At 37.8% G+C, this 27,765-nt stretch overlaps 4 protein-coding genes across 4 annotated transcripts; 3 read left to right on the top strand and 1 right to left on the bottom strand.

Annotated features, from left to right (window-relative positions):
* Positions 1-4,969: 4,969 nt before the first annotated feature.
* Positions 4,970-6,961, bottom strand: LOC116426189 (mitochondrial genome maintenance exonuclease 1). The gene is made up of 5 exons (XM_031974810.2): positions 6,386-6,961; positions 6,005-6,298; positions 5,727-5,934; positions 5,473-5,605; positions 4,970-5,355 (listed from the first exon to the last, which is right to left on the bottom strand). The coding sequence occupies exons 1-5, from the start codon at positions 6,729-6,731 to the stop codon at positions 5,212-5,214; spliced, it is 1,125 nt and encodes a 374-aa protein (XP_031830670.2). The 5' UTR covers positions 6,732-6,961; the 3' UTR covers positions 4,970-5,211.
* A 2,088-nt stretch (positions 6,962-9,049) lies between these two features.
* LOC116426262 (uncharacterized) lies at positions 9,050-10,878 on the top strand. Its single transcript, XM_031974966.2, has 3 exons — positions 9,050-9,372; positions 9,927-10,035; positions 10,438-10,878. The coding sequence occupies exons 1-3, from the start codon at positions 9,361-9,363 to the stop codon at positions 10,737-10,739; spliced, it is 423 nt and encodes a 140-aa protein (XP_031830826.1). The 5' UTR covers positions 9,050-9,360; the 3' UTR covers positions 10,740-10,878.
* A 421-nt stretch (positions 10,879-11,299) lies between these two features.
* On the top strand, positions 11,300-15,838 carry tko (30S ribosomal protein S12 technical knockout). Its single transcript, XM_031974741.2, has 5 exons — positions 11,300-11,459; positions 11,791-11,838; positions 11,921-11,971; positions 15,210-15,434; positions 15,598-15,838. Exons 1-5 carry the CDS (start codon positions 11,396-11,398, stop codon positions 15,729-15,731), a joined length of 522 nt encoding a protein of 173 aa, XP_031830601.1. The 5' UTR covers positions 11,300-11,395; the 3' UTR covers positions 15,732-15,838.
* A 9,982-nt stretch (positions 15,839-25,820) lies between these two features.
* On the top strand, positions 25,821-27,759 carry gt (transcription factor giant). Its single transcript, XM_031974638.2, has 2 exons — positions 25,821-25,856; positions 26,275-27,759. Exon 2 carries the CDS (start codon positions 26,293-26,295, stop codon positions 27,217-27,219), a length of 927 nt encoding a protein of 308 aa, XP_031830498.1. The 5' UTR covers positions 25,821-25,856; positions 26,275-26,292; the 3' UTR covers positions 27,220-27,759.
* The last annotated feature ends 6 nt before the right edge of the window (positions 27,760-27,765 follow it).

The following is a 27,765-nucleotide window of genomic DNA, read 5'->3' as shown; positions in this document are numbered from 1 at the left end:
GAGATAAAATATTAATCTTAATCGCCATGCATACCTGAACAAGGTATGATGCAACTTTGTGCTGCAACATTGCCAATTAAAGTTTTAAACAATCGATTAATCCACTAATAATCGTCGAGTACGTAATTACCGCCTACGAGCGTCGCCCACGTTAAATAACCCAATCGATGATCAGCTAATAATAAATTTGATCGTGCTACAGTCCCTAATGAGACGCTATGGTGCATCCTCTAAATTATGCACCACGAGGAACGGTGACACGTTAGGTTAGAATGAAACGAGCGAGGAAGAGTGTCCGATAATATCGAAGACTCGATAACATATTGGGTGTTAATGAAATATTAGATAAAACGTTTAATAACTAACATTCATGCATTAATGTTTACCATTAAACTGCAGATTTCTCTGCATTTACAGGAAATCTTGAAGTGCAACATACAATGCCCAAAAATCCGCAGTCTACTTACCAAAGATTCATAAAATTCACTATCTACCCTTTACGAAACCCCAACTCGTAAAATCGAAACTTCATTCAAAATAAATACTCATAGAAGTACCATTACTGTATCTTCTGCTTGGCCATCTCATTTATCAATGATCATATTCTTCCTCGCGACGAAAATGAACGCACAAGCGAGAACGTTTAATTCAAAATAAATCAATTGCCCTATGATTTATTTATTATCTGTACTTGATAAAACAACAATCGTTAATAATTTAGCAATAAAAGAAACTGATCTTATAGTTATCCTATAAGTTTATTCCAAAGGTTAAAGATTAATAATACGCAAGTAATACATAACTTACGTTAAAAACAAATAACATACCAGTTTGTCGAATTCAGTTGAAAATCTTCCTCGTGAGTTTGACACGTTGCAATAAGACAAGGGGTTAATAATTCTTCAACACCCCTTGTGCAAGCCCCGCATTCGCCCACGAATCGTCTCTCCATCGCGCGCCCCTCCCACGATCGGCCGTTTTCCAATTCGCCAGCGTCTCGGTCCTTTGTAGACCGGCCATCAGATTATTAACTATCATCGAAAGGTAAATGTAGCGTGGTCACGGTGCAGGCGATCAATAATTCATGCACGACGAAGTCGCCTCGCGCTCGAAGAGGATTAATTCGGGCATACGACCCTCGGCGCGGCCATCGTGGTCCTCCACGATGGTTCCGTGGAAGACTCTTCAAGCCCATTGTCCCTGTCAAACCCTCGGACGTCGAACTCCGTCGTATTTATAAAGTTTCCGACGTGGGAGAGCGGACTCTCTTGAGAGAAAACGAGAGAGTGCGCGCGTCAAGGCGTCGCGTCGCGGCCGGTAAACGCGGACGCGGAAGATTCCGCGGAAGATTGCCATTGAAAGACGGGCCGGATGGAAACTTCTTAATTCCAGACGTGCTCCAGTTTTCCGGCACGTAGAGAGCTTTCGCGGCTCTTTCACGGGGCTGCTTACACACCGCCCGGTCGCGTTATTACCCGCTAGCCCGGCAAGAGAAAAGTTCCACGCTTCACACTCGACCGGGTCATTAACACTAGAGCTACCACCCCCGTCAATATGGTGTCTTAGGTTCCTTATTTCGCGATTTTTGGAATTGTAGAGGTGTTTATGTTTACTCCTATTTGTAAGACTGAGATTTTTGTGACGAATGTTGTTTAGGAAGTTGGGGGATGATTTCTTATCATTTCTGAGAGTTGTCGACTAGGTCATTAACATTAGAACTACCACCCCTGGCAATATGATGTTTCGAGTTCCTTATTTTGCGATTTTTGGAATTGTAGAGGTGTTTATGTTTAATGCTATTTGTAAGATTGGGATTTTTGTGATGAATGTTGTTTGGAAAGTTGGGAGATAATTTCTTATCATTTCTGGGGGCTGTTGAATAGGTCATTAGTACTAGAACTATCACCCCCGTCAATATGACTGGTTTTAGATTTCTTATTTTGCAACTACTAGAAGTATAGAAATGTTTGTATTTATTCTTATATAATTAATTGATATTTTCATTTTCATAATACAACAAATATTACACAGAAACTTAGAAAAGTAGTCGATTATAATTCTTACAAGAACTCATCATTTTAAATACTTCTGTATAGTTCTAGTGTCAATAGGAGGTGTTTATATTCAATATAATATTCTATATATCCAATATTATTCGAAAAATTCATATTTTCTTCCATGTAGTACAATAAATGTTGCACAAGAACTTCGAAAAATGTTTTCTCACAACTTTTACAAGAAGTTACACGTAAATCGTTTTAAATACCCGGTAGTTCTAGTGTTAATGGGAAGTCCGAAACCTCCGGGACCTATTTGCGCGCTAAGAACCGCGAAAGTCGTGCCGGGCGACGATAAATGCAACCCCTCCGCCCGACCTCGTAATCGGGGAAACAAGTTCAGCGGGAGAGACGTTCGGCCAGGATTTATTTCGATTGCCCGACCACGCCGGCAACAACCGGGAATGAATAGAAACGGATCGCGTGACTATGATTTTATTACCTACCTATATACCTACTTCCGGGTAATTTACCCAGTGGTCACGGGCCTATTTTGATACCGACACACGAGATATTTTGTAATTCTTTGAGTACGTTTTGATCACATTCGATTAGCTGGCTATTAACCCATTTAAACGCAGTGGAGATGGACACTTAACCTTGCGTGATGATTGAATTACTGGCTACCCTTTTCAGGAAAACGCAACGCCACCCTAGAGATTATATACCTATAACGTGTGCAATAAAAAGGTAAATCCACATGGACTTTGATGCTTACCTCTGGAATTACCTAATCAATTGTAGGGAAACTTGTTTCAGAGTGAAACACTAAGAAGTAATCCTATGAAACCTCAGGTTGGCTAAAAATCGAATAAATGTTCACCGTTCAAACATGACACGCTATATTAAAATGAAAATTTAGCGAAATACTCTTCAGTGTTTTCACTGTTAACGATAAAACAAGTTTCAGCTGAATCGATTGACTAGTTTCAAAGTTAACCTAAAACATCCAAGAGGTTCTGTGTTTTTATTATATATCTTATTCTTATTCTAATGCAAAGTTCATTTTTAATTTAGAATTAGCTGCAATGTAGAATGATAAAAAGGCAGATGCTGATATACGAAGAATGTTAAAACTTAATATATTCAGATAATATAAGAGAATGACAAGTAGAAGTAAAACTGTCTTTACATCTGAAATAAAAAAGTATTGCGTAACGGTCCCTCTTGTTGAAGATTTTCTATAAATTCGTTAATCTCCCGGAGCACAGCTCGTTGGTTCCTTGACGGTCGCATCCGTGAGGGATCCCCCTGTAAAAGTTATCGTTTTCATAACTCATCCTGTTCAAGGAGGGTGGGCTGCTACCTAGGGTTGACCGACCAATGAAAATATGTCCCTGTTACGAGAGGATTAGCGAGGATTAGCCGAAAGATTTAGAATTGTCTCACGTTCCGTGCTCGCTGAGCGACTAATCCGGAAATATGATCATCTTTACTCAGCATCCCCAAGACATCAATTGTATGAAAAAATGTAGGTAATCAGTGCACGCGATTCTTTTGTTATATTTCCTCGAATTACTCTCCGACGCCAGCCGTTGAAGTAGAAATAAAAAGGAATTGCTACTACATTATTAAACAGCGAATGAAAGAATAATAACATTGTTCACGAAGGCACGATCGAAGGAAATATGAGAAGAAATATAAAATTCTAATAAGAATCAGCATCTCCCCATATTATTTGTCATACCGAACGAGAAATGCGGGGCATCACTATTTCATCGTCTATAAAGAAAACGCAGAAGTCTCCTAGATCCAGCGGATCCTCGCTACATCGCGCGCTTGCCAATCTCGCTAAGACGGATAGAAACTGGATAGTATTCCGACTCATCATAAACTCAGGTTACGAGTTGTCCAAACTGCTGCCTGTATAAAGAAATAAAGAAGACACTTCTCTTATCTCAAGGCGGATGCACAATCTGCGAAATCTTCTTCCCAGCTTCCACCTACACGCTTCAGAGTTCCATCGGGTACACGAAAATGCTATTTCGAAAATCTCCGAGCACCCATAATGCAACAGAAGCTACTTCAAACAATGCCAGCGCACTTGCGTTGCGAATAACGTATCAGATTTGTGATATAAAACTGTGAAGTAAGTTTAACATGTTTTATGCGCGAAAATTAGGGGATGATTTGCGAATAGCTGCGATAATGTGTTGGAGAATTACGCGAATAAGATATACCGTCAAATGTTATACTAAATTTTCTGAGAAATTTATTGTCTATTTACTTCATTTGTTTCTATTCTTGCTTCGCGCGCTGAAGATACGAGAAATGCAAATGCAAGATTATGTAATTTACGTGTAGACTCGGGTCCGTTCGTGCCTCCCGATGTTAACTTTCACCGTATGCTGCACTGAGTAATTTAAATGCTCAAGAATTATACCGGAATTCAAATACAGGGAAACACAACGAAGGCTGCGCTTCCACTACATAGCTTCGCCATTAGTTTATGGTTCCCAAGGGCACGCGAAGGGTTGCGTATGACGCTTATAAGGCCCTGTAACGGGGAGCTGGATAATGTCACGCCCAACGAAGGGTCGGCTCTAAGTTATAATTGCTATATGTTAACCGAAAAGGATAGGCGGGAACGCGGCCATGTTTTTATTATGAGCCACCAACGTTTTTCATTGGTTTCGGGAAATCGTAAAACACGGGGATGCCTGGATACTTGAAAACTGCGAAGTTTCCCTCTTTTTCACACTTTTATTGGGATCTGGGTAAAACTACAAGGAAATTTATATGAATATAAATTATCGGATTATTTTCTTTTCGCATGGAACAAAAACGTGAAAAATTGAAGATTTTTTAAACGTTTGCAAAACTGAATATTGAAGATTAATAGAGGTCTTAATAAGTTGTAAACAAAAATTTCAATTATCTAGTTGTGTAAAAAATCAATTTGTCCACACATAAACTGTTTAAACTCTTTATTAATTTCATTTCTGAACACAGTATATAATATTTGGTTATGCGCAAATATTTGTTCTTGCACTTTGTTACTGAACATATATTTTCATAAAGAAAAAGCTCGTAGCCTTTTCTAAACTGATCGGAGTATCACAATTCATGTTAGTTATTACATACGCTATTATTGATCAAATAATTTCATTATCCGTAATACTATCGGGTGCAATTTTATACAGTGAATAAACAATCATTTTTTACTCACATCTGTATAAAACTGTTTCAAACGTGCCAACCAATTTTTCCATGATTTTTGCAATAGATCGTCTTTTAACTCGTGAACAGTTGCAGGCTGACCATTTGTGTAGGCAACTACGACCAACCCTTTAGTTATCTGTAAATTGATTTCTACTTTTACATATTCACGTACCATTAAATTATTCATCTTGCTAAATTATTCATAGTCGAGTAACACAATATTCTGCGATATTGCTAAATTCAGGATAATTACCGTGAATGGGTACAGACTAGAAGCGTTCACAGCGCCGACGTAAGCGCTAACTTGTACAGGTGCATCATAAGTTGATTCTAGAGTTGATTTATCTTTATCCGACTTTTTCCAATCAATTACACACAACTCACCCCTAAGCACATTGTTTAAAAATGATTGAGATTTGTTGAATGTAATAGTCAATCTACTGTACCATAAGACCTGCTACTTTGAGTGAGCTTCTCTTATGATGAGAAGGTCAATTTCTATATTACCTGTAAACAGCTATACAGTCCACAATCCCTTTATATACCAAATTTGGATGTATCACATAAGTCTCCAAAGTTTTCACTTTCTCTAAATCCATAAAAACAGGTTTCAAGCTGTTATATGCTAATTCAACTTGTGGGGCAATTGTAATTTTTTCATTTTGCAAGGTACTTCGTATACAAGAATGTAACAGTTTACCATTTTTCAATAAATCTAAAACGGGGGTAAGCAAATGAATACAGAGTCAGCTAAATACTAAGGATAAGTTCACTGAAGACAAAACCTTGGAAGTATATATTAAACCGGTCCTGGCCTAATTTATCAATCATGTTTGTCTTCCATGTATCTAAAGCCTTTCTTGCATCTGCTGACATAGTTTGGCGAAGAATAATTGATACGCTTGGTACACCTGGCTCTTTGTTATTTCCTTTGAAATTTATTTCGGCACTCTCAGACCCAAGAATGGGGAATGAAGTCATCTTTTTTATCATGTCATTAGTCATAGGTCTATAAGAACTTATTAATTTTGCTTCATCATAACTCATATTAAGTCTTTCATACTCTGTATAGCCTTTTTCTATGATATATAACATTTTAAATAGATGTCATAAGATTATAAATAGATCTAGATGTTGCAACATCAATGTCATCATATTCTCCTTACCTTCTGTTATATTTATAGATATCATTTTATCTATGTTAATTTCTTCATTAAATTCATAATTAACATTTTCTTGTTCTATTTGTTCTTCTTCTACTTCAGAATAAATACTAGACTCAAACTGAGAGACTCTATGTACTCTATCTACATCATTGTATGGTGAATTGACATTGACACTTTCAATGTCATTTTGACATACATTTGTTAATTTTTCGTTTCCTTCTTTTAATTTCAATTTTTGACATAAGGCAGTATCAAACGACAGATTTCGTATACATTGTCGAAAAATGCGGTCAATATTAAAACGACCAAAAACTAACGAAGAAAATAAGTATTTGTTGCCCAGCATAGTATAAATACAGAAATAACTGAAGTAATTAAGTATATATTATGATTAAATAGTAAAAATTTTCTATCTCACATTAATCAGTCTTCATTTTTGTCACATTCTTGCCGTATTCTTGTCACAAAAATTAAGAAAAAAGCAACTTAAATTAATCTTTCATCTAGGGTTAAAATGCATCTTAGCAACACGTGAACTGACTGAATCGACTTTCCCATTGATGCATTTACCGTGTTTATTTCACACTGACAGCGCTATCTTTCCTTACTCTTTACAATTTCATACTACTATTTCTAGTCGAATCGGTAAAACAGTTCTATTTATAATGATAAGATAGATTTCTTTTCTATATTCACAATTAACGTTAACAGGTACATTTTCATATTATAATAGTATTTTAGAACACGCCATATTCGAATTCAAATGAATAAATATGAATATACTAACACGCGAAGTTTCAAACACTAGAATGCTTAAATTTTTACTTTTAATTTTATTAACTAAAGTTAAAAAGTAAAGAAAAAATCATTCCTATTTATTTATCATTGTTAAACATTGAAGAATTTTTTTAATAGTGTTAATCAATTTCTATATGAAGTATATTTTACGATAATACAGAATTCGGTTAATAGAAATTCTACATTCAAATTGTATAGATAGTAAACTACTGTTTTTAATGATAATTTTCAGTTATTAACTAGACCAATCAGATAATGCGTTTTTATTACCACTGAATACTTTGTCCACATTATCGGTATAACGATCAGAATGAAATGCAACCCTTTCATAGTTGCTCAATAGCGAACTTTGGGATATTTAGCAATGATTTGCTAAGGGGCATTTAGTAATAACTGCAGTCAGACTTACAAAAAATCAGTTTACTTTTACTAATTGCTTTCCGTTATGTAATAATAATGTCTATATTCCTTCTACATAGGAAACAAAACAGCGAAACATAGTGCCCGTCGGTGTTTCGCATATATCAGATTACTATTACTTCAGTGTACAGCTGCCAGGTTACTCTAATACTTGTAATACTTTGTAAATAATTATATCAATATTAAAAGTATTTCCTTAGAATAAAATCAGTTTGTTTCCATTTCTCGAATTAAACGATTTACTGCAGAAGAGTTATATATTAAACTTTAATTTATTAAATTTCTAATTTAATCCACACTTCTAAAATTATCACTTAATACTGTAACACTAAGGCATTTCATTTATAAAGAATTTTGTACTGCCAGTAATCTGCATAATTTAAATCTTAGTTGCTATCATATAAAATTGAAGATCTAAGAGTAACCCGAAAATTTCTATGAAAATATGTTACCTTGGTGGGGCAGTTCATTGAATTGTAACATTGTGTAACAAAAGGTATTAAACCAAACAATACCCATATAATTTATCAATTAACATTCACATAAAAATATTATAAAATATTATATTCTAAGAGATAGCTAATACACAAACGTTCAAAGAGTAATTCTTGTAAACAAAAAATACGTAAAAGTACTTTCCATCGTTAGATAATTCTTTCAGCAAAGTGTTCCGCGAAAGATCATTGAAAGATCACATAAAGTAGCAAAAAGTAGACATTTCTAATGAAGTCGTTACATTAACTTTTCTACAGAGAAACAGATAGCGGTTTCAACTAAAGCAGAAACCGTATAACCGTCTAATGCATATCCGTATTCTCGCAGGATTTTTAGTTACAGTTTCAGTCACCCAGATCAGTCGCTGGAGGAACAAACGAGCGCATAGAGGAAGTATGGACGCAAAACACGGTTGAAAAATATGAATTTGTCTTTTTACGTAACGTTGCAATTGAAAACCGTCCCCCTAGTGTCTAGAAGCAGTGAAAGTCTGGCCATGGATGAAATTCGAGATGCGCGGCGAATACTGTACAAGAGATACTCGCAGGGCTGCTCTGGATTCTAGGTGCAGGCTAGGTTCATCCTTCGAAAAATGATTTCCGCAAAATGACCGCGTGCCGACGATGTTCATCCGCTTTCGATTTATCCGATACTATCGGTCAGCAGCTAACCACGAACCCGATACAGGTCAGCCGGCTATGATACCACGTGTTCAGCTAGTTCGAGGCGAAGTTATTGGCTTGGAGAACGGCGTGGACGTAATGCGAATCGAAGCAATCTTTAATTAGACTCTCCAATTCGAAAGAGACGCAGCGCATTACATGTCTAGATCGACCGATAGATTTACCATTATTGATAATTTTCGTGTTTCTATTTGCGCGATCACTTTCCAATGTAAAGGGGAACGCCGAAATCGTAGATTGCTTCCGCGCGAATAACGATTTCGTTTACCACCACTATCGCTAATCTTCACAATTGACCTATTTTTTTCCAACCGACTTGACAGGCCTGCCGTATCCGATATCTTCGCATGATCTCACAACAAAAACGAAAAATAGGAAGTTCCGCGACAAGAGTAGCGCGGCTTGCTTTAGAAAGGCGCGTCGGCCAGCACGTGGCGCGCAATTGTGTTGACACGAACACACGCGAAACCCGGTTTACCGGGATGCGGTACCGCAGGAAATCACTCGGGTGGTATAAAAGGGGGTACGTTCCACGGTTTTTGCATCAGTTTCAATCCTGAACCACACATCGCAACCATCATGAAAACCTTCGTAAGTTGATCAGTTAACAGATTCCTCGCAACAATGTAATTGTACTAATTAGATTTCGTCTGTGTTCCGTACGCTAGTAATCGAAATCAAAAAGCATTCTTCAAAAATGTATTCCTAGAATTAAAAATTTGTTTGGAAGAAAATTGCAATGTAAAAACGAGGTATCTTGAAAATTTTTTCGGTTATAAAGAATATTCTACATTTTGAATTGTCTATTGTATCTAGAGAATTCGGTAATATATACAGAACATTGCAGTAATTTTTCATTGCAATATAAGACGAAAATATAGAGTAAAAATATAAGGGAATAAGAAATTAGTGCCAAAATTAATGAATTAATTCCTTCGGTAGCAGATTAATGAAGAATAAACGCACTACTTTAAAATTTTCAATTTCTTGAAACTATACTCAAATAATTTTTTATAATATAATTGTATCACTCTTTCTTTATTGGAATTTAAATGAAAACTTAAATGGAAAAATTAGTTTGATTTAATGAATTATTCATAATAAATGATTGAAACACATTGTATATGACATTACCATTTTCCCAGATCGTTCTCGCAATCATCGCTTTGGCGTGCCCCATCTACGGTCAGGATGAGAAGAATCACGTGAAGAGAGGCATTCTTGGAGGTGGTTTAAGCTCCGGGGGCCTAGGAGGTAAAACGATATTTCATTTAAATGCCATCGCATTAACATCCACCATAATAGATCCTATTTTATCAGACTCACAACGTCCCTTCACACTAATCCTCTACCCCATATCTCATACTCCACTTTTGCATTATTATACCGTACTGACCTTAAATCTTACGTCAATTTCATAACATCAGTGCAACAGACACATTTTTCCAGTACAATGCAACTGCTGGCGACAGGAAAATTACATAATATGCGGTTATCTATAGGTGCCTGTGGTTAGTTCCGTATGAACTACTCATTTCGTCCAGTTCAATATTGCCTGTTCTACCAACATCTATGCAAATCTCGAGCGCCGATCTAAATTTATACGATTATTAAGGTATAGTCGATTTACTTTAACAAGTAACATTTTGATTTCAGGCTACGGTGGAAGCTCACGAGGTGGTGGTGGATACTCTAGCGGTGGACATGGCGGTGGACTCTCTGGTGGATACTCTGGTGGACTTTCTGGTGGATACTCGGGAGGACTTTCCAGTGGATATTCTAGCGGCGGACATGGCGGTGGACTGTCTGGTGGATACTCTGGCGGTCTCGGTGGAGGACACTCTAGTGGAGGACTTTCGGGAGGACTCTTGGGAGGACTTTCCGGAGGACACGGCGGTGGTTTGTCCGGTGGATACTCTTCCGGAGGACTTTCTGGCGGCTATGGCCGCGGATGGTGAACGGGCGCAGTGTTTGTCGATGTTAACTAACATCAATAAGTCTCTGAGCTTTACTATACCTTCCACCTAATACGTGCACTGTCTATATGAGTTTTTGTACTGATGATCGATATGTAAAATAAATTTTAATACTTTTTCATTGGTTGTATATGTTTTCCCATTATCCTAATTTAGTTATAATTTAGTTATAATTTACTATCTGAATTGTGGATGGTAAGTTAAGGCGACATTATTTTTCACTCTTTGGGTTCGTTTTATTAGATGAAAGTTGATTGAAAACTGGGTTTCAACGTTTAAGAGTTTTATAAATTTATTGTTAATTACAAACGTTAGTAAAAAATTTCTAAAGGTTACATATCATATGTTTATAAGTCTGAAGTATAATATATTTGATGTGTATAAAAAACTATGGTATTAGAACGTTCACTTCAGTATAGTTGAAGAAATAATGATGATTCACGACCTTTTCTCTTTTTTGCAAATTATTTATTGAAAGGTCATATTGCTGTTGTTAAGATAATGTAGGAATCTAGATGATCTACTTTTCTGTTGATATTTCGACATAGTTCATCATTTCAACGCTAGGTGAATTGTGTAAGATGTCTGCATTTGCGAGAAATTGTTAATTGTTGTAAAAAGTTTGTATTCTTTTAACTATGAATATCTTGGCCAGAAGTGTAGCAAGGTTAGCTAAAACTTGCTTAAGGAGTTCTGTCGAAAGTACGATACTCTTGGTATTTATACGCAAATTTTCCTACATAACCTCTAAACTAACCTCTCCATAGATAGAAAACGAATATTTGACGTCTTATTTATTATTTCTTACAATTGTTTTATGTCTGTAACGAAATGTGCACAGTAATTACTACTTTCAAGTACCTTCATTTTTCTCGTTATAAAACACACTGAATTTCCTTAGTAAATGCTTGAGATTCCTGTTTTGTTTATTTTCAAAACAACTTTATTTTCTGTACAAATTATTTAATAAAATGCTTTTGGCAATAGTAAATAAAACTATTTAAATTATAAACTTTATTTTAATTTATTACAGGTAATCAATTGCAAGTATCACGACTATATCCGAACCCTATTCTTCAAGGTATTTATATTTTTAACAAGATTGGATAGTGTTAAATATACTTAATGAAATAATTAACTATGGAAATCTCTCTTTTCCTTAGCTGGAAGCCTATTAAATGCTGCAAAGTCATGCATTGGAAACATATTCCAAGGTAACATTATCAATTATACTCTATCACAATTAACATTAAGATTTCAACAGTATATAACTAATTTGATGTTTAAACAGATTTTTCTAAATAATATTCTTCATACTTTAACATAACCTACAATCCCCGCCCTTATTAACAATTTTCTATAATACTCAACTGTAACTCATTGACAAATGAATATACAGACACAGGTATAAACATTTACATCCTTATTTTCCTTTTCCATATTACATTGACACAACGTCTACCGCTCGAAATTATATCCACCCCCTTTTTCAAAAACATCTACTGTACACTTTAAAGACAACAATCAGTCTCTAGAAAATATTACCTAAGAATTAGCCAGAAGAAATTAGAGATTCATTCGGAGCAATGTAATGACCCACGATGGCTTATTTGCGTGAAATTGTGCGAGATTTTCCCGAGGGTTGTTTGCGTTTCCCATAAGCGCAACAAGAACGGACAATGGCTGGGCTGGAATCCGAGTGACATCTCAAGTTTCCGTAAGCCTTTTGGACAGATCCGTATCTCTGCGGAGTAAATGCGGCGAAAGGGGTGGTCGACTTAAAAAGGGTACCACGGGTACCCGGCATTCTTCTTCGCGAAAATGCGCGTGGCTCGCAAAAGCGCACGCAGCTCTTCTACCTCTTTGATCCCAGCGCTGGCAAAAGAGATTCTCGAAATGCAAAAAGGGATCCGGCTACTCCGCAAGAAAGAGCACCAATAGGGTGGCCCAGGGTTTCCCGTGGCCGACGCCGAAAATCGCTGGGAATCGAAGGGGGTGACGTGTCCATTTGCGGTTGACCAGTTGTCAGAAGCGATCGGTGATGGGTACAGGCCGCGGTAAGACTGTTATTCCCGTTTTCCCATTTCTCGCGACGCCACAAAGCCTGTTCCTTCACCAATCGATAACCACTGTCCGTGGACTACCTCCTCATCAATCTCTTTTAATTTTTACTGCAATTCCAATAAAAATTCTAATGGAATATGAAATGTTTTAGTGAAATGTTTCATGATCAAATTTATTAAACGTTCTAGCCATTGGAGGATCAGTATAGCCACCTCTTTTTATAAGGATTATTCATGTCTCCATTTGCAATCCTTTTTTGTTTGATCTTCTAGTATTTTCAATCCACAGTAATAGAATTATGTTTTCAATTTTACAATTTTTAACAAGTATACCAGACAAGTACTTATTAATCTTCATCAAAACGCAATGTTCGCGTAATTGTGACTGACTAACGAGGTAGCACACAGTTCTCATAAGACTCGTTGGACCATAAAGCACGTCCTGTCTCCGCAGAACGATTAATCCTGGTATCGGACCTTGTAATCTAATTGCGCAAAATTTGCAGTATTGTCAACCAACATCGTAACCCGAAAAAATAAGCCATGAGGTTTTACATGGGAATCTCGGCTGCGTGAACGTGACAAAGGCGCAACCACGACGTCGAGAATTTTCGCAATGTAATCTTGCGCATTGATCTTCGGAAAAAGGGGTTGCCTTCCGTGCATAATAGGTTCTGCTGGTCTCTTGCCTTAGTTAAGTCCGAGTTAGGTCGGATTAGCAGCGGCAGGCTTGGACATCTGTCGTATTGACGGACCGTGGTCAGCCAGATCTCCAAATGAACAACAATGGTACAGTCTCGACTAACAGACCCGTGCAAACCGGCCTGTGGAGGCTATCGCGAAATTGTCGTGTCATCCTCGACGTTTCATTTAAAATACGTGTCGACGGAGACGAATTTATTTCTGGCCACGAATTTTCCTATTGACACCGTGGACGATTGATTGTACGCGCAAATTTTTACCATGCTGCATTCGAGATCCATTCTATTTTCATTAAATAATCGTGAGCTAAATACTTCCTATGATTTGAAAATCCTCCAAACGTTCAAGGAATATAGCATCAAAGTCAATAAACTATATAATTATTATATACTATAATACTTTTAGAAGAAACATTCGTTAAATTTTCCTTTTTATGAATCACATCATGATATACTTAAGAATAAGAGAATTCACAGAAAAATACGCTTCGTTGCATCATTCAGGTTTTCTTTATTTGCAATGTTCGTAGAAAATTTCTATAGACGCACAAACGGATTGGAAATCAGGTTTCGCTGTTGCAATTTTTGCGATGGTTCCGCACGTTCGATTTTCCAATGTTGCAAACGTCGCGATAAACATTTTGCCTGGCGTGATCCCACGGATCGTGGACGTTTTGTGCAAGGGTGGGTGGACCGAACCTTGCAACAATGTTGCTTAATAAGCTTATGCACGCTCGAGCGAGAAAGGACTGCTTTCGCCGGTCGGCTTGCAGATGTCAAGCGCCCGTCATATTTGATATCCCACCGCCGGAGACCCTCTTTTCTTAGGCCCGTAAGATTATTTGCGAAAGAGTTTTCAGTTTCTCGGTACCGTTACCGCGCAGTGGGTCTTCCATTTTTCCCTGGCCCCGTTCACAATTACCTTGACTAGAACACAGTCATCCTTGGGGACTCCCTATTTCCTTATCTAACTTCTTTGCAACTTTCAATCACTTTTGTCACGTTTCTCGCGCAATCTTTAATAAAAATCTACATTTCAAGGGGGTTGTTTACGAAAATGAGGTCACTGCAACCCTTTCCACATATGATAATTCATACGTATCGTACAAATTCTATTTCATTGATGATAATGTATTGAAATCTAGTAGTCTATTAAGGTAGTTTATTAATTATTCAAAGTACTAGCTGAAGTCAAAGAAGCAATTTCGTAATTGAAGAACGTTTTCGTGGAACGCAACTGCAATTTGCTTCGAATCATTGCGTAACCGTAGAATTTCCAGTGAAAACTCAATTGTTCCCATTCACCTATTGCTTTCCCTTTGCGTGCGTACTCGAAAATTGATAGTTGTTTATCTTTGTTTTCTTTAACTAACGATTAGTCGGTTGAACTAAAATAAAGGTAATAATAAATTTCTTATGTTTTCCGAAAAAGTTGCAGGTAAATTTATTGAAATTCATAGTCCACTTTATTCTTTTTCTTTCGATCATTTCTTGTTTGCTTTTCTTATATTTTTTGCTCATTCTTATATATTGCGGTTCATTTTCAAAACATACATAATCGTAATAGAAGAAATCAATACAAGAATTGAATATATCGAGCATTTCTTTACAAAATTCATAACATAAGAAATGCGTTTTGTTTTGCGTTTCGCAAAAAATCTAATATAAACGGTTTTTTGTTGGACCAGGCTTCGAGCAGGTAAGATTCGGTTCAACATTGCAGAGAATGCACAAAATCGGGGGGCCTTATAAAACGAAGAAGAAAAAGAAAAATCCTTTGGATGGAAAGCCGTACGCGAAAGGCGTAGTGTTAAAAGTGATCATCAAGAAACCGAAGAAACCGAATTCTGCGAATCGAAAATGCGTTATCGTGCGACTGTCAACTGGAAAAGAACTGACTGCTTATGTGCCTCGTAAGTACTTAAAAGATGACTGTGAAGCGATCGTGTGAATAATAATATGCTGAATTTATCTTCCTATTTCTAATTTATCTTAATATCATTATGTAAATATTAATATTTTTAATTTATCTTAATCATTTCCGATGCCTACCATTCGTTTTGCTCTTCTTCGCAGACATTGGACACAATCTTCAAGAACACAACGTGGTGCTGTGTAGGGTGGGAAGACTACGAGATACCCCGGGTGTTAAAATACGATGCATTCGTGGGAAATACGACTTACCTCACTCCGTGAAAAATAGGTCTTAATCGTATAATTCGTCATGTAGAATGAAACAGAATCTTTTATTATAAATATATACTGCGTATAGATTAATCTATGAAAATATCATTTATTCTATTCGCAGTGAAAACGATGTTGTCAAAAATATTTTCAAAGGGAAGTTATTTTCAACTTCTCCAATAACCAATAAATTCACTTTATTCCTTTCCTTCTTTCACCGTATTTCACAACAGAATATCGTGCTGCAACTGTACACATTTCATAAACTTTCCTTTAAGGCTTATAACCTCTAAGGAGGTTGGATTGGAAAGCATTGTTGATCGAATTGTCAATTTTTATTACAGTCTCCTTTAACGTTTCGAATAATTCCAAATTGTACTGCCAAAGCACTACGATGCAACTTGGTTTTCCATAATAATGTTGTATTATTAAAGTAAAGTGTGATAAAATTCGCGGTCCAGAAATTATTCAAAAATTTCACATGGACCCATCCGGGAACTGGGAAGGGTTTGTGGGGTCACGGTTTTCAGATCTAGCGCCCCACAAATTGCGGCCTTTTGACACACATTTCGGGCGAGGTGGCGGCCATTCTCCACCGTGCGTTTACCGTTAGCTAGACCGTGCGTCGAGACGGAGACACATTGTGTCCCCAGCAGATCGGGATGTCACAATGAGGAAAGGGTCCTGGACGCAGCCCCCTTCTTTGGACATTATTACGGAAGGGTTGGCCGCGGGGCCTTCCTGCATCTGCACCCTGCATCCACCCACGCGGCCACTGGCTATTGACCATATGACATGCTGACCAACATCCCGATGTTTTGAAAAGACTGGCTCTCAACCTGGCTGCTTCGATCTCGTCAGCGTAACGTTTCTATTTGAGACGATGCACGCGAACCGGTGGGCGTTTTCTCATCAACAATGTCCATTTTTACTGACACCATGTGACGCGTAAATAAGAGCTACGTCGATTTAAGTACTTTCGTTTCGTTTCAGAATTTATGCCGTATATTAGATGTATCGGATGTTATTAGAGTACAGAGACACCCAGAAGAATACTGTAGATTTGTAAAATCGAAGGGGATGAATAATTTATTAAAAGATAACAGAGAAGAAGATAGTTTAAGTTCTTGGTGTCTTGATGATATCTTAAAGTGTCACTTATATGCTTGGACATTACTTTAATCGTTCTATTAATTTAATTAAGGAAATTTGAAGTAATGGTGACTATAGATTGAAAATTTGTTTATGGACTACAGGATTCTTTACGGTAAAAATAAAATGACTCTAGAAAATGTATATACTTTATACGCGTGTTTTTAAGCAATCCGGTTTCTAAGTACCCAGTATAAAAACTTCAGTAAAAAAGTAAGTAATAATAATAAAGTAAGTTTACCGTTCCTCGTAAATTGCGTACTTTACGCAAAACAGCTGAGACGACAACGTCCAAACTGAGAACCATAAGAGATCAACCCCCGTAGGGTACAGCAATCCTCACGATTGTAATCAGCCTCGCGCAGGCTCAATTCCAGTTCATCGAATTCCCTTCCTACAACTTTTACCATCCCTTACAAAAGTGCAACAGCACTGACCGTGTTGGGAAAGGTTAAAACACTATTGTAAATGGAGCCACTAAAAAAAGGAAGGGAAAAAAACGAAGCTGCGCCTACCGAAATTGCTTTAATCTGCAAACGGAGGATGACCGAAGTAAGGAGAGGCTGGATTTTTCGTGTGCCCGGCGAGAATGGTTGTTAAGTAATTTAAACCGTTCCCGAAGTCAGGCGAAGTTAATCCATTACGCTATAATAGAGTTTCCCTTAATCCAAACGGATCCGTGCGCCCCTACCAGTTCTTCCTCTCGTCCCGGCCGTTGTAAACGAGCCCTAGCCGTAAGAGGACTCGCGGGTAATAAAAATCGAATGACGGTATTTTTGATGACACTTCTCGTCTAAAAAGCTCAGCAGGAAATCCGGCTGGTTTTTATTGTGTTCGAGAACGCGCAAGTACCGGATTCGAATTCGTAAGGAGCACACATTACTATTTACGACCGCTGCGCCATTATTTTAATGTGCGACAAAGCCCAAAATCGCTGTTCAAACGTGGAACCCTAGCTTTATTGCGGTTTTCCGTGGTAATCAAGGTTCTTTTGTCGATTACGTATCGTCCTAATCTCGCTGAATTCCTTTTACACACACATTTTTGTCCTGGTTAATCATAGGTATGTTCTGTTTAGACCTGTTTAATCCCTGGCACATTATTTTGAGATTATTCCTACGTTAGTAGAGATTTAAGAGACTCCGCAATAAATGCTCGAAGCTTTTATGTATCGGTTTCATCTGAAACAAGTATTCATTTTGGTTCCTCATTTCTTTAGAATTGCAAAATAACACTTACAGATTCTATACAGAAGCGATATAATAACTGGTCTGAAGAACCGAAACCGAAACTGGTATAGCTCAGAACCGATGTACCTAATAACGGTTAGGACCCTATTTCCAGTTGTCGATAACTATTTCAAGTACCGAAACCAATAGCGTAACTGTTTAACCCCTGTCAAAGATCCCCAATGAATTCTTATCTTTTATTAAATTAAACGATGATTATTTAACAATATTTCATTATAAATAATGCTACCGATGCGATGACATTTGGCAAGATAAACGTGCAATAGTAATAAAGCGATTCAATTAAATAATTTAATATTATATGTTTCTCATTTTGTGCATTGTGCTCCCTGAAACCATGTGACATTCAATGTATTAATAAACAAATTTAGTGTACATATCTATGTAAAATAAGTAAATGCAAAATTCTTTATACGAGTACCTGAATCCGTTACCGGCTCAAAGGGTTGACCCTTTGTACGCCAAAAGTTTTTACTAGAAATACTTAGCATTTTCTAATGAGATGCAGATGACATTTTCTGTAATTGATTTATCGAGAAATTGCACATACACTGAGGAAGAAAACTATTTTTTTTCCAATTTTTCACACATTGAATTATACAAAAATCTAATATTAAATATCAAGCTTCACAATTTTGCTGTGTCAAATCAATTGGTGTGCAATCTGGAGTGTAAAGGGTTAAGGGGTGATAGTGCCAAAAATGTTTGGAGTACCTAGCCTGAATAGAGTGCAACAAGGAATGGTAGAAGTTTTCGGTATTCTTGTGGGAATAGAATATTTTCTCTTTTCCTGAAAGGACGGTAGGAAAAAGAGAATGGCGTTCGAAGGACAAGAAAGTGGAACAACGCTACAGAAACGCGGAAAGCTTGGGCCAACCGTGTCACTCTTTCCAGAAGAGTCCTCAAACAAATAGAATGTAAACGCTTTCGGCCTCCGCTCTGCAGATTTTCAACTCTTTACCGTACGGATTAGTAATCGGACACCGAGCGATCTACTCTTGGAAGTTTTATCCTGATGCTTTTCTGACGTGGGCCTCTTGCGAACCGCTCTGCGAAACAGGAACGCGATAGCTGATGAATTTTTGGGCGAACTTTTCCAGATTTTTGTGAAACTACTAGATATACTTTTTAATAGTAATTCATAAATAATAAATAACACAGAAACAAGTTGACTGCCATATTCGTTATATATTAATATCACAATTTTTTACATAGATTTAAAATTTGCAGCTCTCATTTCATTAAACAAACCATTCAAATCTAATAGAATTTCTGAGTATATAAAAAAATCAATTTTTACTAAATCTGCTTTTATTCTTTTCAACCATTAACCCATTGCACTCGATTTATTTTCAATGTTGTTGGGTGCGAACTTATGTTTATTTTTATTATCGTAATAATATTTAATTTTTATAATCTTCTAAAATGTGGTGCTTTCTAAAACAATGTCCAACGTTCTATAACAAATTTGTATTGTCATCTCTAGCATAACATACAAATGTAAAGGGTTGAAAGCTATCATGCAAAAAGGTACGTTCGTATTATCATTCTATCTTTATACAAAAAACAATGGTCCTTTGAATAATACAAACATTGTGTTACCGATACCTATATCTTTTAATACCATCAAAACAAAATCTGTAAGGGATGAAATTTCATACATAGCAACTTTTAAGGCTTAAACCCTGCGCTACAAGTCGTTAGCGCCCTGTATATACACAATGTACCGTCACAACAGACCAAGTTCCTCCCAGAAAACACTTTTCTCACAGTCTTGGAAAATCCTCCACGATCTTTGTGACGAATAAGACGTATCGGTAAGTCGTTTATACAGGAAGGTATTCACGCGGAAGGGGAAGCGCGGCATTGAATACCGTGTCCAGTGAAAAGAGAGCACTCGGTCAAGGAATAAAATTTCATTCTTGAAGATCGGAGTGAGGGCGTGTCCGCCGATGCTGTGAACGAAACTGCGAAAACCTTCGTGGAGAGAAAGGGTTCCCGCGGGAGAAGGAGGCGTGCGCGGGGACCGGAAATAAGCAAATCTCGAAAAGTCTGTTGGCAAAACTTGCTCGGTGGTCCAACCGCAAGATAAATTGAAAAGTAATTGCTCCTGGTGACACTCGCCTCCGACTTAATGTGTCTTCGACCATTGCACTTCACCCTTTTTTTGTAAACGTTCTGGACAGCCATGGCGTCGGATTCTGTTAAAAGGGCTAATGCCCGTCTAGAAGCGACTTGTTGGCTAGGACCTCCCGCCACGTCTTCTTCCTCTTCGACGTAAATAAATAATCTCTTCTGATCGTTGAAGGAACCATTTATTAGAAACATCGTTGCACCTCTATGTTAATAGCTTATTACCGTAAACATAAAAGTTATGTACAAATAGAAAAATTCATGAACGATAAAGAAGTTGAAGGTTTTTGAAGTACATAGTTTCATAGTAGCAGATGAAGTTTATTGTATATAAATTTGAAGATTAAATATCCGCAAGTGAGAAGTGATAGTTTTTACATTAGATGTTATAAAATAGGAGGTTAATTATTAGGTAGTTGTCTAAGTTTATAGAAAACATACTAGAGTAGCAACGATAAAAACAAAATATGAGGGGTAAACAATATTTTAAATTATGTAAATTCTAGATGCAATACTCATTTTCCAACTCTGTTGCAGTCGATTGAGGATACATTGTTGCATCGCAATAGTAACAATAGCGGTGTCGACGGAATTTAGTTTTATATCGCGGGTCCACAAAGCTTATGCGGTGTTCAGAGCAACTGTTTATCTTTCGTATTGCGTTGTCTTAGCGACAGGGAGAAGTAAGAACGGGGTGATTGTCACCATTAACGAACGGTCCGCTGGAAATGCGAGAGGTTTTATTGCACGTTATAAGGAAACTATAGCGGCTACCTGCCATCGTTACTCGGCCATGCTGACCGCTTAATACGAAACCATTCCGTCTTTTCAGCGAACGCCACACAATGACCATTCACACGGTACGATCATTCCCATTCCGATGTTCTCGCGCTTAGCGTAAAGAAATATATCTTTTATTTACATTTTTAATGAAAGGATTATCAGTTGCTGGGTAAATTATCATTTCCCAAGGATTTCACGCGTTAATGTTGTTTAATTGGTCATTATCTAGGATACTACTGTGGGGGAGGAAAATTTTGGTATTTACGTATAATACGGGCCACTATTATTTTCTAATTGCCGGTCGTGCTAATCTGTTATTTGGATTAGACCTGGATAAGTATTTATTTAATGTTCTAACACATTATTATATGTTGCAATCATTATTAATATTTTATTTTTTAAACACAAAGCCGGTCCGTATAATACGTAAGTACCACAATTTTTATATAATGCTTTAAAGGCTGAGCTCCTTTTGCTTTGCTTTCATTTCGAAGCTACTTCAATTAAAAAATTGCGTTTGTACGCAAGCAACGAACATGACGGAAAAGATCTGTTTGTCTACAATGATTTAATGGAATTCATTGCAAAGGATATGAATATATTTTTTAATATCTTATGATATTGATGAATATTTTGTCAAATATTCTCCTGGAATTTCCGACGTTTAAATGAAAAGTTTACTTTTGGTCCCCAGGATTAACGTGTTAATTCGCGAGGCAATCGGCTCTTTTTTTTTATTTCTCCCTCTTAGGTAGGTGCACGGAAGCAGTTTGCTTCCCAAGTAACAGGGAGCATGGTAAATATCGATTATGATCTTTTGTATCGAACTTCTGACGACTGTTTCGTCAGTAGGGCCATCACGTTCCGTTACAAGTTTAACGTGTCATAAATGTTTCGGAAGGTTCTTAAGGTTGAGGTGTTATTCAACGTCGAACTGTGTACCCGAGGAGTCTACTGACAATGATCGTAAACGAAGGCATTGCGTGAATTCGATTCCAGGAAGTATTACCGTTATCAAATGTTATGGTACTGACAATGAGGGGAATTCGAGAAACACAAGCGACTTCACCGAAGTTGCGTTGTTTCAAATTATCGGACGCTTCCTATTAGTCATTTGCGTTATCTAACGTTACATACAAATAATGAAGTAAGTTACTGATAATTCGACTATTGCGTCAATGGACCCACGGGCGGTCCGCGTGTGATAATATATCTTAAAGAGGCTTGCGGGAGACAAAAAGAAATACAGTTTCATAATGCTGGAGAGCAATAAACAGTATTTCACAATGAGAACGCTTGAAAATACATTTAATAAACATGCTTTCATAAGATAAGATATAAATAAATTGAAGAACTGTTTTTCAATTGAATTAATTTGACTGGTGCACAAGGGATAAAATAATTCAGTCTCGTACGTGAGAATTACGAAACATAAATGGAAAAATGGTGGTAATACCTTTCTTATTTTGGTACCCATTATTTGCTATTTTAAAATATAATATAGTTTTATGAAACCTGTGAAAATCTTATTTTTTACTTTAAGATCATATCTACGAGGGAAGGGTACATTTAATTTAATCCTGGCTTTGTTATTCACGTACATCAAATATTTTTAATAGTTTCACTTTTCATAGAAAATCACTAGAGAAGAACTGCTAATAATAACATGTAGTCCTCCAAACGTTAATAGATCTCTAAAAACTGATACAATGAAAATTAAAGTAAAAAGAATAGATAAAAAATTATTCGTGAATTAAAAACTCTGCATCGCGTGAATGATAATTACACGAAACTTATGAGACATCATGTTTCCCGAAAATGACAGAGCAATCAGTACCATTGACGATTCCGTTTCATACGGAAACGGACCAGCCGCAAAACGGGGCATTCGAAACGATCCCATTCGATCCATGAATTGAGATGTTTCCACGGCAAATCATCGCGAGGATTTTGCATCGCGTACCGTTACATCGTTCGTGTATCGTTCCGTGAGCTCGGGGGCAGATGCAAATGCGCGGTGGGCCATTCATCTGTCGTCGGCCGACGGCCACGGGAAAAATCGCAAATAACGGGTTGCGGTCTGCCCCGGCACCATAGAAATCTGGGTTATGTGGCCAAAAGAGCAAAAATTTGTATACATGGGAAAAGAGGCGGTGCGGGTGAATTGAGCGCCGGGGGTGCTTTTCTATGGCGGACATGGCGTTTTAACGGGCCCCGGAGCGAAAGACTAAATTTGGCGTGATCTCGGGACGAAGACATAATGAGACGTCTCTACTATCGTGCATAACTGTACCTTCCCCATCCTTTTTTCTCTACTTTTCTCACATTCTCCTAAAAATTTAAAGAAAATCGACTCGCCCAAAATTCAAGTGTTAATTCGTTCAAATATTGTGAGGAATGAATCGGACACTGTGTGTGTTTTGTGAATAAATATCAATCCTGTTAATATTCTTAGATCGGTTTCTACCGCGCCCCAGAGAACAATAACACAAAACGGGATCCTTTTGCAGTTAGAAGGAATAGAATCTTTGGTGGTTGCTAACTTCGGATTACAATGAATAATGAAATTAAGAATACAAACAAGACTCGAGTAAGTCTGCTTAGAATTTTAGTATTATGGTCTCTGGAAGAAGCCTTTCTCATTGTTGGCGAAGAAAGATGCGGAGGAGACAATGGAGATGAGACTGAAGAGCTCTGGAATTAACACGTTAAGAGCTTCGAGAATATTGAATGTCTCTCGATTTTTCTATCTTTTTATAGTTTCCAGTTTTTTCAGACAAATTGTCGAAAATTCACATCCAACAGAAAATAATGTCTTGATTATCCAATTACTGAAATTATTATTGCATTATCTAAAACAATATGACAAATATTGGCCAAAGAAATGAGAGAAAAATTTGATGTCCACATGAGTATACATAGTCCATTCATAAAACTGAGTCATTAGTCAGAATGGGTTAGAGAAAAGAAACCCATCTTCCGGTGCGACGGAATGAAAATCGCCATATGTTGTCCATTCCCAACGAGAAAGGTCTGCCGAAGATCCATCAACGACAACGAGCCTTCAAGGTGCAAGCTCAAACTAGCCCGAAGCATCTCTCGCCCCGTTCAACGGATATCTAAAGATTTCGCAAATTTTACTCGGCCGCAACGCTTTCGCCAGTTAATTTATGAGCACTTTACGCAAATTCCACGATTCCCCGCATCCCTTTCGCCGCAGCTGATCATAAATCACGCGACACGGGCCAGAAACAAAAGTTCATGCGAAATGGCACGGGAAATGGAGAAGGAAAGGCCCAAGCTCCGAAAGGGTTATGCAGCAATTTCAATATTCAGAAACAGTTAAGTGTTATACGAGAGACGCCCTGCCGTTGCCAAGGTACTGGCTACCAAACGTCGAAAATTTAACAACCCGTTTGTACGCCAAAGGATTTCGTAGGGCAAACCGAAAGGTTTTACTGTGGCAGCCCATAACTGGAATTTTAGAAGACCTGAGGTCATGACGGCTGGATTAATTTAGCGGGATTCAGTTGTTCCAGGTCAAAAAGGTGCTGCAATCGATTTCCATTGACAGAAAATGAAAGCTGCCGCGACAGGTACGGTGGCGAGTTGATGACCTCTAGGGACCATAAATCTGCACGCAACGCTAAGTTTCTCGGGCGTGGGACAAGCGTTGCCCTTTTAATACACGCCCACTTCATCTCGCTTGTCTTCAGATCTACTCTTTTCAATCGAACCTTTCTCCCTGCAATCTTGGTATCATTCTTACAATAGATATATAAAATATGAACTCGTTAGATGAAATAGTTTTACAAACGATTTCTATTGAAATACTTCGCTAAATACTTCGCCATACAACTACGAGTTTTTAATGATCATTATTCCAGTTAGAATATAAAAAGATGAATTAACTCTTTGCGGATGAGTGTCGACATTTCGTCGAGACGAAACGTTCATATATAGAGGACTAAATCGTAGACAAATGATTCAATTACTCGGACAGCAAGAGATTAGCATGTAGTTTCTGTTTCTTCTATTGTTTAAGCAATTGATATATAATTTAGCTTCATCTGTTGAAGGTTTCGTGCATTTCAATGAATCTTCGTCCGCAAAGGATTAATACTGCTACACAGATCATTTCCACGTCATAAATCCAATCTCTACAGTTTCATAATCTAATGAAAAAAATGTACCCGCAATTTATTAAAATCTGCTACGTTTCCTAGGATTAATGGTATACCTAACCTCATTGTAAACGGTGTAAAAAAATTTATGACTACATAGTTAAGAAATGGATTTAGAAAAAGAAATGGAAACAAAAGATACCGAAGAGTCGCTACATCTACGACGAATCATTTAATGGTAGATACAAGAGTAGACATCCTCAGCCATGCAATCACGGGTACCTAGGTAATTGCGTGAATGTAAGGACCGGTAAACATTTTGGAAATAGTAAATGGTGATCGCGTGCCAGTCCCACCCTGGTGCTATGGTCATCAGACATCCACTCCCCACCATTTTCCAAGGCGGACTCCTACCCTTGGGTCTTGTAAGGGTTGGCCGGTATATAAACGAAACTGTACCCCCTCTCGTCCTAAACGATTTTGGCGTTTCGCTCCGTAAACACGTCTTTACTCAAAAATTGTAAGCACTCGGCTGTTTGAAGTGTTCCTGAACCGCTCGATACCGAACAATTGTCAACAATTTCGGGAAACGCTAATTCGACATTACCATTCAGTGTTGTGATACAAGTGACCGGTGCCTGACCTTGGATTATTAATTAGGTAAGAGCTAGACCCTGTTGACGATCGCAGTTCCTTGCCGAGTATAGAAGTACGTAGACTTACGTAATTATCGTAGCTCGCGATTAATATACCGATCACCGTCGAAGAAATTGATCGGTTGTAAAGAGAGAATGAAGTTCACTTTTCTTAGTGAATTTTGATGATTACAGTCTTGTTTTAGTATTGTCAAAATCAAAGTTCCTTTTCTAAATTGTATAAAAACATTTGTCACTCGTGGTTTTCGTCGACTTTCCACCGATTTCGAAAGGTTCTTATCAACGATCTCGACGCACGATTTACTGCTTTCGTTTATCGCGCTCGTTCCGACCGAACTGTGCACCGGCGAGCACAGCCTATTAAATAATACGAATCGAAAGTGCGTTGCAATCGGCGCGAACCGGAAATTTCAATAATTTACGGCCAACTTTGAAATACAATGTCTTTAATTACTTATCGTTTTCCCACAGGTGGTAGACAATTGCAACATGGAGGCACACAACAGGCTAGTGGACAATATGCGAGCACTGGACTTCTCAACCTTCGTGAAAAAGACACCGACGGAAGAATCCACAGAGTTGCCGGTCCTAGATCTTTCGTATAAGAAACAGAGTCCGCCGACGTCACAAGCATCGAGCACGAGAACCAATTTGACGACGACAAGCGACGAACAACAGACGACCCAGTTCAGCGATCTCGAGCGGAAGAGCCCTTTCGAAGGACGAACGTTCATGGTGACACCGCCGTACGAAACGGATTCACCGACGAAAAGGAAGCTTGAGCCGATTTACAATTACTCGAACGTCACGAGCAACATGATCGAGCAACAGGCAGGTTTATCAATGTTGCCGACGAATCTGCAGATGTCGATGGTCTCGACCATGCCAATGTTGTACCCGCCAAACAGCGAAACAATTTCGCCAGTTTCGTTAATCAGCAGTTCCATCGCGTCAGCGACTTCTACGACACCTGGCAAAGAAACGACGAGCACGGAAATTAACAAGAAGACACCTAGGCCTTTCAAAGCGTACCCTAAGGACCCACTGTCTCTCAGCATGAACTCGCCTGAGTTATTGTACGATCAGAATTCGGGTGAAGCTTACACGGAGTTTAGGAAGCGGATGCTTGAGTCGGTGAAGCGATCGAACGAAGGAAGCAACATCAAGATGCGTCGCACGACCAAAAGTCCTGGATTACCAACCAGCACCGTTGACGAGAAGGATGCAGCGTACTGGGAGAGGAGGAGGAAGAACAATGAGGCTGCGAAACGATCCAGGGACGCTAGAAGGGCGAAAGAAGATGAAATAGCCATCAGGGCTGCCTTCCTAGAACAGGAAAACCTGAAGCTGAAGTATGAATTAATTGCTCTGAGGAACGAAACGGCGAAACTCAGGTGTTTGGTTTATTCGACGTAATTTTGTTAAAAGTTCGGTTATTTTGTTGTTGATATATATTCGAGGTCACGGACACTTAAGCAAGGACACCACCTATAGATATTTTAAATATAAGTAAACAGTAAGAACTTTTTTGTTAATAATAATTAACACATTAAGTGCACAAGTCCGTTTTGCTTGCCATTCCGTTCAGGCCCACTGTTTTGTATTATATTTCTTTTCTTAGAACACTGACTGAACAAATACCGATGTCCCTTAAGCGAAAACTTCTGATTTTTACTGGGTGTACAACTGTGATCTTCTCATTTATTTTTATATTTTTTCTAAGCCAAAACGCTTCAAGAAAATTAGGAAAGGAAAAAATTGATTCTTTTTATACATCTAGGTGATGTTCTTACTGTTCAAGCTTGTTTTTATTTCTTTAAATTATTTTGGAGATTCCAGTTACATGACAGAAGTTATTTGATGTTGTTTGATTATTCTTGCTATAAAAATCCAGGATATTTAGATCTTTGGATTCATAAGGATGTAATATATTATGTAAGAAATATACACACGCGCAGTAGG

Source organism: Nomia melanderi, chromosome 12, assembly GCF_051020985.1.
Source record: "Nomia melanderi isolate GNS246 chromosome 12, iyNomMela1, whole genome shotgun sequence".
NCBI lineage: Eukaryota > Metazoa > Arthropoda > Insecta > Hymenoptera > Halictidae > Nomia > Nomia melanderi.
Note: the sequence above shows the minus strand (reverse complement) of the source record. Positions and strands in the feature narration are given on the sequence as shown.

Coding starts and splice junctions, on each gene's coding strand:
- LOC116426189 (XM_031974810.2), bottom strand. CDS start 6,731: ATGCTGGGCAACAAATACTTATTTTCTTCGTTAGTTTTTGGTCGTTTT. Junction 5,935..6,004: donor GTTTAATATATACTTCCAAG/GTTTTGTCTTCA, acceptor CCCCCGTTTTAG/ATTTATTGAAAAATGGTAAA. Junction 5,356..5,472: donor CTAGTCTGTACCCATTCACG/GTAATTATCCTG, acceptor ATCAATTTACAG/ATAACTAAAGGGTTGGTCGT.
- LOC116426262 (XM_031974966.2), top strand. Junction 10,036..10,437: donor AAGCTCCGGGGGCCTAGGAG/GTAAAACGATAT, acceptor TTTTGATTTCAG/GCTACGGTGGAAGCTCACGA.
- tko (XM_031974741.2), top strand. CDS start 11,396: ATGAATATCTTGGCCAGAAGTGTAGCAAGGTTAGCTAAAACTTGCTTA. Junction 11,460..11,790: donor CTTAAGGAGTTCTGTCGAAA/GTACGATACTCT, acceptor AATTTATTACAG/GTAATCAATTGCAAGTATCA. Junction 11,972..15,209: donor CATTGGAAACATATTCCAAG/GTAACATTATCA, acceptor TTGTTGGACCAG/GCTTCGAGCAGGTAAGATTC.
- gt (XM_031974638.2), top strand. CDS start 26,293: ATGGAGGCACACAACAGGCTAGTGGACAATATGCGAGCACTGGACTTC.